The following is an 18,699-nucleotide window of genomic DNA, read 5'->3' as shown; positions in this document are numbered from 1 at the left end:
TTTTCTAACTCCTTTAGGTGTAAGGTTAAGTTGTTTACTTGAGATTTTTCTTAAGTAGTCCTGTATTGCTTTAAACTTCCCTCTTAGAACCAGTTTTGCTGCATCCCAAAGATTTTGGGCTGTTGTATTTTCATATTCGTTTTCATGTAATTTTTAATTTCTTCTTTGAATTCTTAGTTGACCCATTCATTGTTCAGTAGCATGTTATTTAACCTCAATGTATTTGTGGTCTTTCCATGTCTTTTCTTGTGATTGATTTCTAGCTTCACGGTGTTGTGGTCAGAAAAGATGCATGGTATGGCTTTGATTCCTTTGAAATTGTTGAAACTTGTTTTGTGTCCTAATACGTGATCTTTTCTGGAGAATGTTCTGTGTGCACTTGCAGAGAATGTATTGTGTTCTTTTAGGATGGAAGGTTCTGAATAGGTATGTTAAGTCCATCTGGTCCAGTGTGTCTTTCAAAACCACTGCTTTCTTGTTGATTTTGTTCAGATGATCTGTCCATTGATGTAAGTGGACATACTGTTATTATATTGCTATGATTTCTTTTATGATCATTATTATTAACTTATTAACATTGTTATTAACTGTTTTATATATTGGGGTGCTCCCAGATTGGGTGCATAAATATTTACAGTTGTTATATCCTCTTATTGGATTGTCCCCTTTATTATTATTATTATATAGTGTCCTTTGTTTGTTGTAGTCTTTGTTTTAAAGTCTAATTTGTCTGATAAAAGTATTGCTACCCCAGCTTTCTTTTGGCATCCATTTGCATGATAAATATTTCTCTGTCCCCTCACTTTCATTTTTTTTTTAACATTTATTCATTTTTTGAGAGACAGTGTGTGAATGGGGAAGGGCAGAAAGAGAGTGAGACACAGAATTCGAAGCAGGCTCCAGGCTCTGAGCTGCAGCACAGAGTCTGATGCAGGGCCCGAACATAATAGGCTGGGAAATCATGACCTGAGCCAAAGTCAGACACCCAAATGACTGAACCACCCAGGCACCCCCTCCATCCCCTCACTTTCAATCTGCAGGAGTCTTTCAGCCTGAAATGAGTCTCTTGTAGGCAGCATAGAGATGTCTTATTTTTTTTTATCCACTCTGTCACCCAGTGTCTTTTGATTGGAATGGTTAGTGCATTTACGTTCAAAGTAATTATTGATAGACATGTATTATTGCCATTTTGTTACTTGTGTGATTTTACTGTAGATTTTCTCTAATTCTTGTCTTGCTGTCTTTCATGGTTTTGGCTTTCTTAAGTGATATACTTGGATCCCTTTCTCTTTATTATTTGCATATCTATTATTGGTTTTTGATTTGTGGTTACCAGTAGGCTTGTGTATAACATCTTTTGCATATAGCAGTCTATATTAAGTTGATGGTACTGAAGTTTTAACCTGTTCTTTATTCCTGTCCTCCCCACATTTTAGTTATATGGTGTCATATTTTACTTCCTTTTTTTTTTTTTAATCCCTTGACAGATTTTTACAGAAATATTTATTTTCACTGCTTTTGTGTTTATTTTTCATACTCTCACTTACGGTCTTTCTTTACATTCTGAGTCCCCTTTATTTCTTGTAGGACCGGTTTAGTGGGCATGAACTCCTTAGTTTTGTTTGAGAAACTCCATATCTCTCCTACTCTGAATGATAGCTTTGCTGGATAGAGTATTATTGGCTGCAGATTTTTCTCTCAGCACTTTGAATATATCATGCCACTCCTTTCTGGCCTGCAAAGTTTCTGCTGAAAAATCCTCTGATAGCTTTAGGGGGGTTCCCCCTTGTATAGAACTATCTTCTTTCACTGCTTTTAACATTTTTTCTTCATTGCTATTTTTTTGCCAGCTTAATTACTGTGTGTCTTGGTGTAGACCTCCTTGGGTTGGAGAGAGTGGGAATCTATGCCTCCTGGATCTGGGTATCTGTTTCCTTCCCCAAATTAGGGAAGTTTTCAGCTGTTATTTCTTCAGATAAATGTTCTGCCCCCTTATCTCTCTTCTCAGATCCCTCTAATGTGGGTGTTATTACACTTGATAGAGTCAGTGAGTTCCCTAAGACTATTCTCAGCTCACATAATTTTCTTTCCTTTTCTCAGCTTGGTCACTTTGCATTACTTGTCTTTCTGGTTGTTAATTCGTTCCTTTGCTTCATCTAGCCTGGTATTTACTCCATAAAGTGTATTAAAAAAAATTTTTTTTTTAACATTTATTTATTTTTTAGAGAGAGACAGCATGTGAGCAGGGAGGAGCAGAGAGAGGAGGAGCAGAGAGAGAGGGAGACAGAATCCAAAGCAGGCTCCAGGCTCTGAGCTGTCAGCACAGAGCCTGATTCCAGGCTCGAACTCCCAAGCTGCAAGATGATGACCTGAGCCGAAGTCGGACGCTTAACTGACTGAGCCACCCAGGTGCCCCTCCATAAAGTGTATTTTTAATTTCATTAATTGTATTTATCTCTGATGGGTTCTTTTTTTTTTTTTTTTTTTTTTTTTTTATCTGTTTTAAAGGTTTCACTGATGTCTTCTGCTCTTTTCTCCAGTCCAGTGGGTATCTTTATAATTACTTTAAATTCTCTATCAGGCATATTACTTACATCCATTTCATTTTGGTCTGTTGTGGTTTGGTCTTCTTTCATTCGGGAGATGTTTCTTGTCTCCTTATTTTGTCTGATTTTCTGTGTATGTGTTAGGAAAGTCAGCTACTTTCTTGTTCTTAACAATAATAGCCTTATGAAGAAGATGTCCTGTGGTGCCTTGAAGTGCAGTGTCTCCTGTTCCCCAATGCCTGGTGCTTTAGGGAGTGTCTCCCATGTGTGTTATGTGTGCTCTGCTGTTGAGTCTTGGCCTCTTTTTCCTTCAGTCCAGTTGTCTTCAGAGGTCCTTTGCTTCTTGTGGGTGGCAAGGTGTGCAGTGATCTGCTTGCAAAATGAGACCTACCCCCTTGCATGGGGAACCGAGGTCCTGGAAAACGGGTGGATCAGGACAGGTGGTGGTGGCAGGGTTTGCACAGGTCTTCTCGGGGAGGGGCCCATGGCACCAGGACTCAGGCAGATGTGACTGGGGAGGGCGGATCCACCCAAGCAATGGAGGATGGGGCTTGGTGCTAGTAAGTTAGGTAAGGAGTGTCAGCACCTTGCTGGTTTTCCCAGGTGGCCATTGTTTGGGGTGGGGGTGGGGGTGGAAGAGGGAAATGGTGCCTGCCAGCTCCTTTGTTCTTGGAGGGCTCTCCCTGTGATCCTTGTCTTTCCTGGCTATGATGAGATGATCAAATCATTCTCCCTCCCATCGGCTCCCCATTGTTTTTCAACTTGATAGTTCTAAGCTGTATCTGTGTAGGCTGTTGTGCTGTTTCTAATGTCCTAATGCCATCCAGGCTTTCTGAGCTGAACCCACTGATTTTTCAAATTTTAGGCTTTAAGTCCTGCTGGTTTTAAGAACTCAAAATATTCAGCACCTTTGACTGTTAGAGGCAAATATTATGGAGATTTGTCCTCCTCATTCATGGGATCCCTGGTGTGAAAGTCTGTTTTCCGGCTTTCTCTGCACCACCAGTTGTGTGGATGGGCATGGTCCGTTTTGCTCCTAGACCACATCTTCACTCTTCTTTGATGTGGCCTGTTCCCTGCCTTAGTTGTGGAGTTTGTCCTGCCAAGTCTTCAGGTCATTTTCTGGGTTATTTATTCTGATATGGGTGTTATCTAATTGTATCTGGGGGACTAAGGAAGCTCAAGGTCCTCTTACTCCCCCATCTTCCCAGCCTATAGTCTTTATTTTTAAAGTCTACTTCATCTGACATATGTATTGGTACCCTGGTGTGTTTTTTGGGTGAGGAGGGCTCCTTTTGCATGGAATATCCCTTTCTTGCCCTTCAGTTTCAGTCTGTATGTCTTTAGGTCTGAAGTGAATATCTTGTAGGCAACATGTAGGTGAGTCTTGTCTTTTTATCCATTCCATCACCTTTTGTCTTTTGATTAGAACATTTAATCTCTTTACATCTAATTATTGGTAGGCATGAACTTAATTGCCATTTTATTGTTTTCTGGTTGTTTCATGTAGTTTTGTTCCTTTTTTCTTATCTTGCTTTCTTTTATGATTTGATGACATTCTTTAGTGTTGTGCTTGAATTCCTCTTTATTTTTTGTATATGTATTACAGGTTTTTGGTTTGTGGCTACCTTGACGTTCATGTATAACATTCTGTGTATATATACAATATCTAGATTCTATGTAATCTAGATCTATAAGTTAATGGTCACTTAAATCCAAACATACTCTCAAAGCACTACATTTTTACTTGCCTCCTTCATGTTTTAGGATGGCCCGTTTTACATCTTTTTGTGTATCCTTTAATTATTGTAGATATAACTGATGTTACTACTTTTGTCTTTTAACCTACAATACTAGCTTTATAAGTGATCTAGTACCTTTGCTATATGTTTGCTTTCATCAGTGAAATATTTTTCATTCAGAATTTTCTATTTATGGCCTTAAAGAAGTCCCTTTAACATTTCTTGTAAGGTTGGTTTAGCTTCAAATCTAAATGATAACTTTGCTGGGTAGAATATTCTTGATTGTACCTTTTTTTCCCCCTTGTAGCACTTTTAACATATTCTGCCACTCCCTTTTAGCCTGCAACGTTTCTGGTGAACAGACAGCTCATAGCCTTATGGGGGCTTCAATGTATGTAACTAGTTGCTTTCCCTTGTTGCTTCTAAGATGTTATCTTTAATTTTTGATATTTTAATTATTATGTGTCTTAGTGTGGACCTCTTTGGGTTTATTTTGTTAGGGGTTTCTTTGTGCTTCCTGGACTTGGATGTCTGTTTTCCTTCCCCAGATTAGGGAAGCTTTCTACTTTTTATTTCTTCAAATAAGTTTTCTGGCTCTTTCTCTCCTCTTTTGGGATCCCTATAACACAAATGTTAGTACACTTGTTGCAGAGCTCACTTAATCTTAACTTCATTTAAATTTTTTTTCTTTTTGCTGTTCAGCTTCAGTGGTTTCTGCTACCCTGTCTTCTAGATTAGTGATCTGTACTGCATCCTCTAATGTGCTGTTGATTCCCTCTAATGTATTTTTTATTTCAGTACTGAATTCTTCACCTCTTATTGGTTGTTATATTTTCTATTTCTTTGTTGAAGTTCTGAGTTCATCCACTCTTGTCTAAAGTCCAGTGAACATCTTTATCACCATGACTTTGAACTCAAGTAGATTGCTGTTTCATGTAGTTTTTTCCTGAGGTTTGTTTTCTTTCATTGTCTCATTTTGTCTGACTCTTTTTCTGAGTGTTAGGTAGGTCAGCTGCATCTCCTGGTCTTGAAAGTAGTGACCTTATATAGAAGTCATCCTTTGGGGTCCAGTAGCATAGTCCCGTTGGTCACCAGAACCAGGCATTCTGAGGGTGTCCCGTGTGGGCTGCATGCACCCTCCTGTTGTGACTGGGCCAGGACAGCTGAGGGTGTACTGGTGGGTGGTGCTGGCCCCCAGCACAGGTGGATGTGAGGCCTGGCTGCCGCTGCTGCAGGTACACTGGTGGGCAGGGCTGCTGCAATGACTGGTCATGACTGCTGTGGGCAGACTGGTGTGCAGGGCTCGTCCCCTGCTTGGCTGGCTAAGAGGTGTGGCTGTAGCTGTAATGGGTGTGGTGATGGAGTGGGGTTAGTTCCTGGTACGGCTGGCTGCAACTGCTGCATGTGTGGTGGAAGACAGGGCTTGGTCCTTCCCCCCACTTTCCTGGGGCAGGATAGGTTTTGGAGGGGCACAGGGCTACAAGGAGGCTGCCTGCTGAGTTTTGCTTGGTGGGAGCTACTGTCAAAGAGAGCCTGCTGGGGCAGGTCCACAGGAGAACACCAGGGCTAGGTAAGCAGTAATAGCCAAGTAGATGGAGTGTAAATACTAGCTCCTGCCAGCGGCTGGCCAGCTAGGCTTAAAGAGGAGGGCAAGAAAAATTGTGTGCACCAGCATGCCCATTCATGGAGAAAGTGTCTACAGAACCCTTCCCCTCCAGCATGTAGCCTAAAATTAGTCAATAAAGACTTCAGATACAAGCCAGACACTTTAAACTGCTGCCTCTGTTTTGGTCTTGAACCTAATGATATAGGGTTCTGGCTCTTTAAGAGTGGAATGGGTTTCCTGTTGCCCTCCCAAGTCTCCCAGAGAGACGTCCTGCTGATTTTCAAAGCCAGATGTTATGGGGGCTCATGTTCCCAGTGCATGTCTCCAGGGTTGGAAGCACTCCATGTGCCCCATGTGGGGTCTGATCCCCTCACTCAGGGAAGACCTCCATTCCTTGTGGGTCACCACACTAGCTGGTTCTCAGGTTCATCTTCGCCTCCTGAACCCTTCTCAGTGTGGTTTTTTTATATCCCTAGCTGCAGGAGAGCCGTTTTGCTAGTCTTCAGGTCATTTTCAGAGTCAGTTGCATCCTCAGTGTGTCTGTGGGAGGAGGTGGGCCTGGGATCCTCCTGTGTGGTCATCTTCCCTGCAGTCTCAGTGTGCTTTCTTCTGTTCGCCTCTGTTCATGTTCAGAATTTTGAGTCGACTGTCTGCAAGAACTGTTAGCCAGTTGAAGATTAAACACAGAACTTGTATAAATAGCGCTGGAGAATACAGCTTAGTCCTAAGGCCAAACTGGGTCCTTCCTCCTCCTACCCACCCAAACTGGAACTTGACTTACTTGCTTGGACCACACCTGTAGTTTGACCAAGTCCAGTTATCTAACAGCCTATATGAATAAGGGTAATAAGCCTGCCTTAACACATGAAGTTAGTGGGATTGAAACTTGGGAGGCTGACTGGCCCTGTCTAGGAGTATTTACCTTGTGAAATTAGCCTAAGAGTATCAGAGCACAAAAAACAAAAGGCGAGAGAAGTGAACATAGCATGCGTGACTCACAGTCTGTCCACTAGAGTATGTGGCTCAGTGAGTAACAATTCTCATCAGTTACATCAACAACTCTCCCTACTGTAGGAGGGTATACAGAGGGCCAGAAACTCCTTCCATACTCTGCTACATGGATGAGGATGGGACTGACTGCCTGTTTTCTGGCTGAGGAAGAAAACACAGGAAAATAGACAAATTCCTCTTTTGGGACTGTTGGAATGGCCACAATGAGTAGGAAAGTATGATGGAAGAGAATATAGCAAGTTTGCATGGCATTAACTTGGCAAAAGTGGCTGGAAATTTTCAGCACCTAACTTGGAAAGAATCATTTTTGAAGTTCCCAGTCTTCTACACAACTTTAACCTAGTTTACAGCTGGACAGAACTTCCTTCAGTGAGATCTGAGAGGATGGCCTCTTGATAAGTATCACATCCCTCACCATCCCCATAAACACAGTGTGGCAAGATTCACGGGCCTGTTTCTCAAAACACTTCTCATTACAAGCCAAAGCACGACAGAAATGAAAAGTTGAAGCACTACAAGAGGGGTCAACATACAGCCCAGGGGTGAAGTTTGTAGTCAGAAATTGTTCAAAATAATCTGTTAAAAAAAATCATATCATGATGTCTAATTCAGATTTTTCTAGTGTTTTCAGTTCCGAATGATACATTAAGGAATTTTTTTAATGTTTATTTTTGAGAGAGCACAAGAGAGGCAGGAGCAGAAAGAGGGGGACAGAGGATCTAAAGCTGGCTCTGCACTGACAGGCTGACAGCAATGAGCTGGATGTGGGGCTTGAACTCACAAACCGCATGATCATGACCTGAGCCAAAGTCAGATGCTCAACTGCACTGAGCCACCCAGGTGCCCCAGGGGATTCTTTACCATAGATGATACTTGAAATAAGTTTTACTTGCCATAACCTAGTCAAACTAGGTCAGCATTGATACATTTTCCTTAGGAGGGAAAAATCAAACTCAAGACTAGAATTCTTAAATTGCGGTTATGATTTAATACTTGTGAGGACATGGTTATTTTCCCAGAGCCAAATAAAGCATCAGACAGAATTATATAAAAGTAATTACAATCAAGAATTTATTTGTTTTCATCATTTTTTTAAGAAATAAAAAGATCTAAAAAGCAAAAAAAGTTGCAAAAATGATAAAATGTAATTCTGTTATATCCTAATTGCTTAAGTGTGTTCTGTAAATTCCAAATAAGTAAAATAATATAAAAATATATTTTCAAATCTTTATAGGATGAAAAGATAACCACAATCATTAAATACTCTTGGATTTCCTTTACTCCTCCCACAGATGAATTCACAAATATATAAAAACTGACGTACATTTACATTCTGAAGTACAAAGCTCCAACAGCCAAATAGTTACACAGTTTATTTTGTTATGTGCAAAGTAGGTATTTCATATTTACTTGCTATGGAAAGCAGAGTACAGGCTCAATGGAGAATAATCATTAAACACTGATTAGTTTTAAGAATAATGCTGTTGTCCAAATGTACAGCGGCACATACTTTTCGTAATTATGTACTTCTCTTTTACAGTAACAGCTTTCAGGTATGAATCTTTTGAAGGCTATCTTTGAACAGCTGTGAAGTGGATGTTATTTCAGATCTGATGAAAATAATTTGACAGTAACCTCCTCAAAAGCCAGGAGAGGATTTTCTTTTTCTCCCCTCCATGTGGTCAGTTTCATTCTTAAGGAAGGCCTGATGTTGCAAGAAGATACATTTCACAAACCCTTAACATAAGTTTGTGAATTGTCAACTAAAGACACCACCTCTGATGTGGATGGTTTCATTCAATCCATGTTCTACCAACTTTATATCTTCTAGGTCATCTTTTATGATGCTAATCAAATGGCTAAGGCCTTCCTGTTGTTGTTTCAAATGCTAGAAGGAATTAAAATATATATTAATGTATTAATCCATTAAACTGCAAACTATGCACAGGAAAAAGGACTTTTTCACTATTTTACTAGCAATACAGCACTTGGTAGCTGCTCTAAATAGAGTGGACATGCATATGAAAACATTTCATACTACAGCTTGTGCTAACACATTTCTATGACCTATAGTAAACAAAACAAAAAAATAAACAGTATTTTCCATAGAAATTGTACAGAAGATATAGATTTTTAAAATATAATACAAGAAGGTATTCAGATATGGAGGACTAGCAAAATAATTCTGAAAACTAAAAGTTTTCATGTTTTGAAGTACCAAGTATATAATGATGGTAACAGAACTACAATTGCTAACATTTTAAAGCATCCAAGTGTTAAGGCAGTTTTCAGAGCTTCATGGGTATTAACAAAATTTTTTTAAGCACTCTTTGGGGATGCATTACAGCATCTCTACAGATAGGAAAATTGAGATGCAGGTAAGAAACCCGCTCAAGGTCCTAAACTAGGTGATGAGCTGTGATCCAGTCCCAAAACAAGTGTTCATGTTATTCTAAACTTTATTGCATAATCACTCTATCAATATACTGGAATCTTTTTCAGCTAGTTTTTTGTAGTTATTTACAATGGACTATAATCAAATGGATGTATATGTCCCAAGAACCTAGGAGCCAAACTGGATTTTAGTTGTATAATATAGCAATATCCCTTCTAAAGCACATAATAAAACTGGATTTGTAGGTGACAATTATAACCATCTAAAAATGCCCCAGGCCATGACAACAGCCCTAAGATGTTCCTCAAAATTTACCATTTTAATACCTTTAGATACAGTCACTGGTTAGACAGCTTTCATTAAATCAATCTGTATTTATACTGAGGAAAATAAACTAGAGCAGTACTTTCCAAACTTTTCACACCAGATGAGCTAAAAGTGGTTGGAGGGGTTCTGGCCACCCCAACCTCCACCTGGGTCCCCTGAGGGCTGAGGGGATCAATGATTGGTACATATAGGTTGGGCATAGAGGACAGAGCAGTTACTTCTCAAATTGTACACACAAATCACTCTGATCTTAATAAAATATACATTAAGTAGGTTTGGAGTAAAGACTGAGATTATGCATTTGTAATGACCTCTCGTGTGTTGCTGTTGCCACCTACAAATTGAGTAGCAGGGTGTAGGGAACTGTGGTGCCTCCACTAACTGAATTCATCTTTTATTATAAAATATACAAAACACAAAAATACCCATCTTAACCCTTTTTAAAAACACACAGTTCAGTAACATTAGTATATTCACATTATGCAAAATCACTACAATCTGTTTTAGAACTTTTTCATCTTCCCCAAATCTGTACCCATTAAATATTAATTCCCCATTCTCCCTCCCCTCAGGCTCCTGGCAACGACCATTCTATGAGCTGAATTACACTGTATAAGTGTACTATATAATTATACTATATCCTTTTAAACTGGCTTATTTCACTTGGCGTAACATTTTCAAGACTCATCTGTGTTGTAGTGAGTGTTAGTTTCCTTCATTTTTAAGGCTGAATAATACTCCACGGGGTGTGTGTGTGTGTGTGTGTGTGTATATATATATATATATATATACACACACACACACACACACACATATATATATATATATACATACATACACACTGTATTTAGTTTATCCATTCATCTGTCTTTGAACACTTGAGTTGCTTCGACATCTTGGCTATTGTGAATGCTGCTGCTAAGAACATATGTGTGTCCCTGCTTTCAATTCTTTTAGGTATATATTCAGAAGTAGAACTGCTAGATCATGTATCAGCTAGATGTTTAATTTTTTGAGGAACTGTTTCCACAGCACTTGCACCATTTTACATCACCACCAGAAATACACAAAAGTTGTTTTCTTCACAGTCTTGTCAATACTTGTTATTTACTGTTTTTTTGGGTAATAGCAAGCCTAACAGATGTGAAGTGAATTCTCCTTTTAAAATGTGCACCCTAGCCCTAGTGCACTTACCTGCTTGATTTCTCGTAACAGATCTGCATCTATGTAATATCTTTCCTCAGATTTGACTGCTCCAAAATGATTCTGCATCCTGATTTGGGACATCAGTTCATTTAGTCGGCCCTAAAAATAAGACCGAGTCAAATTACAACTGCTAATAACAGCAACCACTTCTAAAAGAGAATTTTTTCTTTTAAAAGGATGGGTACTACTCTTATAAAGTTGTGTAATTCTCCCTCTGTACATTATATGAAACATTAATGTAAGCCAAAACCACATCATTAAGAATCTACTTTAAAAAAGAAGTTTTGATTAAAGAGAACAAAATACTTAATAAAAGCAAGTATACATAATTCCTCTTTTTGAAGACTGACAAATTCTAGCTCTATGGTCCTATAAATGCCTACCTTAAACTGGGTAGGTGCATTCAGTTCACACTGAATTGTATCTAGCTGAACTCGCAACTGCTCTTCATCAGCTTGAATGGCATACCCACTCTTCCTCTGAATTTCCTGTTTGATTAGGACCTATATAAAGAAAATCCACCAACAATACCAACAGAATCATGAGTCTCTTTTTAGTTATGCAAGTAATTTTCTTACAGTTATTTGTTGAAAGAAACCAGCTGAATACACTTACAGTAGGAATCTTAACAGTTTGAGAGTTGGATTAGGTTTGTCCATTTTTATTAGGCAATCTACATTAGAATATTGACATGCCTCTAATTTGTTTTTAATGACTGCTTAATTTGTCATGCATTAATAACCAATTTATTCAGTTATTCCTCCTATTGAGGGGTATATATTCTGTTTCTAGTAATAAACTTTTATAGAGAGAGATAATGATCTAGACCCCCAAGAATGAGACCGCTGGGTTTAAAAGCACGTGTTTTCAGTCTAACAAAAGCTGCTAGATTGTTTTACAATTTAAATTCATAAACCACATGAGAGTACCCTTTTCCCCACACTGCTATCAGCAAGAAGTTATTTAAGTTTTCCCCAAGCTGACGAGTTTGAATGGAGCTCACATTTCTTCTCTAATCTGTACTTCCCTGAAAAGTTAAAGGAGCATCCTTTAATAGTCAAAAACTACTTTGCATTCGCTCTTCTATGAACTGCCTTTACACATTTTTTGCCCATACTGTGAGTTTTTTGGTAAAAAACAATCTCTTTGTATAGTACGAATAATCACCATTTGCAAATTCAATTTTCTTTTTCTGGTATCTGTCACATGACTATTGACAAACAGCTTCTGATATCTTTTGCTGTGCAAAATTAGCCAATTTTATTTTATAGTTTCTGGCTTTCTGGCCAAAAATCTCTCCAATGTCTACAGTCATGCATGTAGCTTCATAAATGTTTTAGTTAAATCTTTAATCCACCTATTTTTGTCTATGGTATGATACAGAGGTCCAGTTTCTTTTTTTCCCAGACAGCCAGTTACTCTAGCATTATTTATTAAATAAACCAACTGAATTGAGATACCACCTTCATCATATGAAACATGAAGATGTAGTCGGCATCTATTTCTGGATTCTCTATTCTGTTCTGTTTATCTTTACTGTCCAATCTTATGCCAGTCCCACACTGATTTGTCACAGAACCTTTAAAATAGGTTCTAAAGTCTTGCAAGTCCCCTTCACTATTTCCTTTTTGTTCCCCCAAAAGCTGTTCTGAAAACACTTATCCTTCTTGAGGAACTGAAAGATTTCTTGATCAAGTCTTTAAAAGTTGGAAATTATTTTCAAACTTTATATAAAGTGGATAGTAAATCTTCTCATCTAAATATGGTTTATATGTCATTTTGTAAAGACGAATTCAGATTTTGTACTTCTCTCATAAATTTCTTACAATATCTTACAATTTTTACATCACAATAATATTTTCCTGTTTTCACTAATGGTATGCTGGTTTGGGTACATTTATCTTGTATCTAGCCATTTTAACCACATTCTCTGGTTTTCTCATAAGAATTTTCTAGATATTACAATCATGCCATCAGCAAAAAGACAATTTAATCTTGTCCAATGTTTATATTAGTTACCTAATTACCTTGTTATATTTATGAAAACCTCCAAGATAATGGATATTACTTTTTTGGGGGGGGGGATTACTTTCTGAATGGGATTTTAATGCTTTGCTTCTTTGAATATTTGCTGTTCGTTTTGGTAACAGTCTCTATATTTTTCCTTTATGATAGATTTCCTGTTATAAAACCAACCCTGCATTCCTGAAATAAACCTTACTTCATCACAGTATATTCCTTTAGGATTTGATAAATAGTTGGATCCTTTTTGCATTTATGTTGCTTTTGGTCACATTTATTGAGGTGTAGTCCACATGTAAGAAAATCACCCATTTTAGGTGCTCAGTTACTATGAATTTTGACAAAGTCCTGTTACCATCACCACAATCAAGGTACAGAACGTTTCCATCTACTCCTTGTCACTGCTCTCCCTTTATTACCTGCCCCTGGCAACTACTGACCTGTTACCTGTCTCTCATTTTGCTTTTTGCATAACATCATATAAATGGAATCATGCCTTTTGTAGCCTTGAAATCTGGCTTCTTTCGCTTAGCGTAATCTGCATCTGTATTAATTAGAAATGTACATGAATAGATTTTACTTGGGGGTACCAGAAGCAGAGATGTAAAGTAGCACAGCTGCTCTGGAAAAGTTTTCAGCAACTCTTCCAAAAGTTAAACAGAGTTACCATACGACCAAGCAATTCCAATCCTAGATTTAGGTACCCAAGAAAAATGAAAACACACCTCCACACAAATATTTGTACACAAATGTTAATAGCAACATATGTTAATAACCAAACGGGGGAGACAACCAAAATGTTAATGAATTGATGAATATTGGTATTTTCATGTAATGGAATATTATTCAGCAATAAAAAGGAAGTAATACTACCTGCTACAACACAGATGAACCTTAAAAATACTACGCTACATGAAAGAAGCCACTCACAAAAGACCACATCTCTTGATGCCATTTATCTGAAGTGTCCAGGATAGGCACATCCACAGAGACAGAAAGTGGTTGCTTGGACAGGGTTTTGGGATGAAATGGGGACTGACTGCTAATAGGAATGAAGTTTCTTTTTAGGGTGAGGAAAATGTCATAAAATTGACTGTGGCAATGTTGCACAGACTAAATATACTAAAAACCACTAACTATATACACTTTAAATAAATGAACTATATACACTGAAATGTATGGTGGGTGAATTATATCTCAAAGTGATTTTAAATGGGGAAATGGTCTATAGATTTTTCCTTTTGTCTAAAGGAATTAGCTCTTTAGTGGTTAAAGTTAAGCAGTTAAACATTTGGCCTTGGTATTTTTCCATGGTTGATCTTTAAGAAGTTTCTCATTTATATATTTGTCCATTTAAGATTTTTGCACCTATGTAGATGATTTTTTAGCAAAATTGAAATCACCAAAATTAATCTGTTTTCTCTAGCTCCCAAATTTGTTGCCCTGAATTGCATGCAGTATTTTCTCATTCTGTTCTGTTGTCTGTAGTAATGTTTCCTTTCTCCTTTTCCTTATGAGATGTTTAGCCATTTCAAAATTTTGAATTTTGACAAAGTCCTGTTACCATCAAAATTTGAAAAGATGTTTAGCCATTTCAAAGATCTTTTCAAAGAAACAGCTTTTGATTTATTCTCTGTACTATGATTAATTTTATTTCACTTATTTCATATTTCTCTCTCACTGGCTTCTCTTGAGAGTCTTTCTAACTTCTTAAGATAAGTACCAGTTCCTTATTCTTTGCGTTTGTATTTTAAGGATGATAACTAAGTGTCCAACTTCAGCTCAGGCTCAGGTCATAATCTCGCAGTTCATGGGTTCAAGCCCCACATCAGGCTGTGTGCCGACAGCTCAGAGCCTGGATACCTGTTTCTGATTCTGTGTCTCCCTCTCTCTCTGCCCTTCCCCCACTCATGCTCGGTCTCCGTCTCTCTCAAAAAGTGGATAAACATTTAAAAAAAATTTTTTTAAGTGAAAGCTTAAATGCTACAAATTTTATTCTGCATACAGCTCTTGATATATTCAATTGATTCTGGTACCTAACGTTTCTGTTTTCATGATCGTTTAAAATTTCAGTTTTTGTTGCTATTCATGCTTTTACTCCCTCTTGTTAATTTTGACGTTCCACTGTTGTTTTTTCATCTGGCCGTTTCATTAATAGTTATACTCCCTTTTCTAGCACTGAAAATCAAATATTTTTCTTTTACTTTTATGAGAACTAGATACATGCTTTCTATGCTCCAAGATGATTTACTTCTTCACTGCTTCTACCCTCTCAATAAGATGTGAATTTTAGAATACATTTACTTTCTTCACCCACTCCTGTGAGACCTCTCATCTGACTTCTAGATTTTACTGAGAAAGTTTGGTACTTAGTTTCAAATTACTGTTCCTTCCTTTCAGTGTGTTTTTGTCTATCCGGCACCATCACACATATAATCTTACAGATGTTCAAAAAAATTCCAAATTACTACCTGTAAAGTTCTATGGGAAAGGTCCATGAGTTTCCTCTTGTATTGTGCAATTTTGGCCATAGTTGTGGTTTGATTCTTCTGTAATTCGCTAATATCTTCAGATATGATCTGTTTTTCAAAAGAAAGTTTTGAAGGTGAGTATAAACATCACAAATATTTATCAGGTTTATATGCAAAATTTGATTCTGAGACGGAGATTCATCTTTCAAAATATAAATACCTCTACATCTGTCTTTATAGTTCTTCCCATCTATGCACCCATAAAATTAAAAAGTACCATTCAAAGGCTTCTTAAGAGCTCTAGGAAATTTAGTGATGAGGCAAAGTGTATAGAAAAATAAAACCTATACTTGAAAAATATTAAGGTATAGGACCAACAACCAGGCCCTGAATGGAAAAAATATCTATGAAGTCACATCCAGGAGTGGCCTTAACAGACAATCTGAAAAGTATAGTCCAGTATTAAGTGCTGAATATTTTAGAGAGAGTGATCAAAGTGGAGGGGAAAGGAAGGATATTTATTATACAACCTAATACATTTTTATGCCTTGGCATCATGGATTTGCTCTTTGGCCTGAAATTGTTACTGTTCTGCCTTAACAGAAGTCTTAACCTTACAGACAGAGTTAAAAACTCATTTCATTAAAGCTACCCAACCTGAATCCCATAACCATTCCTATCATAATCATTCTGTGGCACTGCCTTGAGATGTTATAAGAAAAGAGGGTAAGAAGAAGATTGTGCAAGACATTTAGTCCACTGCCTTTTAAGGGAACTTTCCAGTGACAGCTCATGCTGAAGGAACAAAATTAGGTGGCCATGTTTTATATTACATAACCTAGGCACTTTCTCCACCCCAGTTTTAAAAAGTTGACAGGCTTCCAGATGCAAGAATAATATAGTGGTCTTCTCAACCAACAATAACTAAGAAAAGTAGAAATGGTTGCCATTTAGTATTTATTCACAAACACTAAAACAATCTAAGGAGTTAACCCAAGAAAGAAGGCACAGGGTTTTTAAAATTATTAGTTCTTTATTTAAAGTTTATTTATTTTGAGAGAGACAGAATTCCAAGCAGGTTCCATGCTGTCAGTGCAGAACCTGGTGTGGGGCTCGAAAGCATGAACTGTGAGATCATGGCCTGAGCCAAGATTAAGAGTTGAAGCTTAAGTGAGTAAGCCACCCAGGTGCCCCAGAAGGCACAAGGTTTTTAAAGAAAATATTAAAGGGGCACCTGGGTGGCTCAGTCACTTAAGCATCTGACTCTGTTTTGGCTCAGGTCATTATCTCAGAGTTGTGAGACTGAGCCCTGCATCTGTGCTGGGCATGGCACCAGCTTAAGATGCTCTCTCTACCTCTCTGTTCCTTCCCCCCACCTCAAGAAAAAAGTTTTTTAAACTGTTTCAAAAGACTGCCTCAATGAGTAAAGACCTCAGTGAATAAAAGAACATAGTGTGTTCATAATGGAATAATTTATTAAGATTCAGTTCTCTACAAATATGTTTAATGCAGTTCCAACTAAAATTCTAGCATTTTGACAAATAGATTCTGAGACTGTTACAGAACAGTAAAGATCCATAAAGATGAAACAACTCTGAAAAGAACAAAGATCAGAGATTCACTCTACCACACATTGAGATACACTACAAAGCGAAAACGTAAAAAAAAAAAAAAAGAAAGAAGAAAGAAAAAGGTAAAACTGACTTAAGAACAGAATAGATAACATATACATATATGGGAATTTGGTTGGATAAATTTGCTTTGATAAATCACTGGGTAAAATAACACTGGATATTATTTATGGATGACATTGGCAAACTTGACCCACTAGAGAAAAATAAAGTTGGGTTCATACCACTTATTGTACAAAGTCAAACTCCATGAAGACAGAAGACCCCAATGTGGAAGGTTAAATTCTAAATAAAATGTCAGAAAAATAATGTAGGAGACTCTCAGACCTTGGATTGAAGAATGACTTATTGAGCAAAATCCCAAGAAGAAAAACACAAGGCAAGAAACTAGTGGGTATTGTTATGTTAAAATTAAGGATTTCTGTTCAACTGAGGACACCAAAAAGCAGAGTTGGCAGAAAGGTGAGAAGTAGGAGACCTCTGTACCATTTAAATCAGACTAGTGATTAAAATCTAGAGTAAACAGTGAACTCCTGAAATTCAGTAAAGAAAAGATAAATCCAACATAAAAACTAGGAAAAGATAGGAATAACTTTTTCTAAATGTTTATTTTTATGAGAGGGAGAGTGCACAAGCCAGGGAGGGGCAGAGGGAGACAGAGAATGTGAAGCAGGCTCCAGGCTGTCAGCACAGAGCCCGATGTAGGGCTTGAACTCATGAAGTATGAGATCATAACCTGATCTGAAGTCAGATGCTTAACCTACTGAACCACCCAGGCGTCCCCCAACAATGTTTTTTAAAGTAGGTTCCACACCTGGTGTGAAGCCCAACGTGGGGCTTGAATTCACGACCCTCATAAGATCTGAGCTGAGATCGAGTTGGAAGCCTAACTGACTGAGCCCCCTAGGTACCCCAAGATAGGAAAAATTTTGATTCTGGACAAGATGGACTTTAGTATATGCCACTCTTATCTCACCTACTGAATATAGCTATAAAACTTAGACTGCACGGGCAACTATTTGAAAAATAAATAGTGGCAGGAGGATTGGGGAAGGAGACATGAACTGAAGTACCACTGAACTGGTGGTGAGGTTACCATTTCCCCCAATTCTGGCACACCCCACAGGTTTCAACAAAGCCCAAAACTGAGAAGTGAGCATAATGCTGACAACTCCAAGAAAAGCCTTTTAGTTCTGATGGAGGAGACACACTGTAATATCTAGAGGTTTGCTCAGCTCCAGTACTATAGCAGTACCCCTCATCCACACAACCCCCATGCCTAACACCATGGATGGTACCAGATCCTATATATAGGATGTTTCTTCCTATACATACACATATTTGATAAAGCTTAATTTATAAATTAGGCACAGTAAGAGATTAACAATAAAATGGAACAATTATAACAATCTACTGGAATAAGTTACATGAATGTGGTCTCTCAAAATATTGTTCTGCACTACTGTTCTTATGATGTGAGATGATAAAATGCCTACTTGATGAGATGAAGTGAAGTGAATGACGCAGGCATTGTGACACAGCATTAGGCTACTACTGACCCGATGATTCATCAGGACGATCATCTGCTTCCAGATGGCGGTTAAGCGGGGAACCACTGTATTGATTTGGGCCAGATAACTGTCGCAGAGGCACTGTTCTGTACACAATAGGATGTTTATCAGCACCCTCGCCTCATCTCAGTAGATGCCTATAGCACTCACCCAGTTCTAACAACCAAAGAA

At 37.9% G+C, this 18,699-nt stretch overlaps 1 protein-coding gene across 2 annotated transcripts in view; it reads right to left on the bottom strand.

Moving 5' to 3' along the window:
* Window positions 1-8,263: 8,263 nt before the first annotated feature.
* Window positions 8,264-18,699, bottom strand: part of NUP54 (nucleoporin 54) — a 30,498-nt gene continuing 20,062 nt past the window's right edge. For both annotated transcript variants that reach the window (XM_003985270.5, XM_019829347.2), the window contains 4 exons: window positions 15,327-15,434; window positions 11,217-11,336; window positions 10,822-10,932; window positions 8,264-8,793 (listed from right to left, as the gene is read on the bottom strand). In XM_003985270.5, coding sequence (XP_003985319.1) covers window positions 8,665-8,793; window positions 10,822-10,932; window positions 11,217-11,336; window positions 15,327-15,434 — 468 coding nt within the window. In that variant the 3' untranslated portion in view covers window positions 8,264-8,664. The remainder of the gene's footprint in view (window positions 8,794-10,821; window positions 10,933-11,216; window positions 11,337-15,326; window positions 15,435-18,699) is intronic.

The sequence above is a fragment of the Felis catus genome, chromosome B1 (genome assembly GCF_018350175.1).
Source record: "Felis catus isolate Fca126 chromosome B1, F.catus_Fca126_mat1.0, whole genome shotgun sequence".
NCBI classification, from domain to species: Eukaryota; Metazoa; Chordata; class Mammalia; order Carnivora; family Felidae; genus Felis; species Felis catus.
The sequence above is the reverse complement of the archived record's forward strand: the minus strand, read 5'-3'. Positions and strand labels throughout refer to the sequence as shown.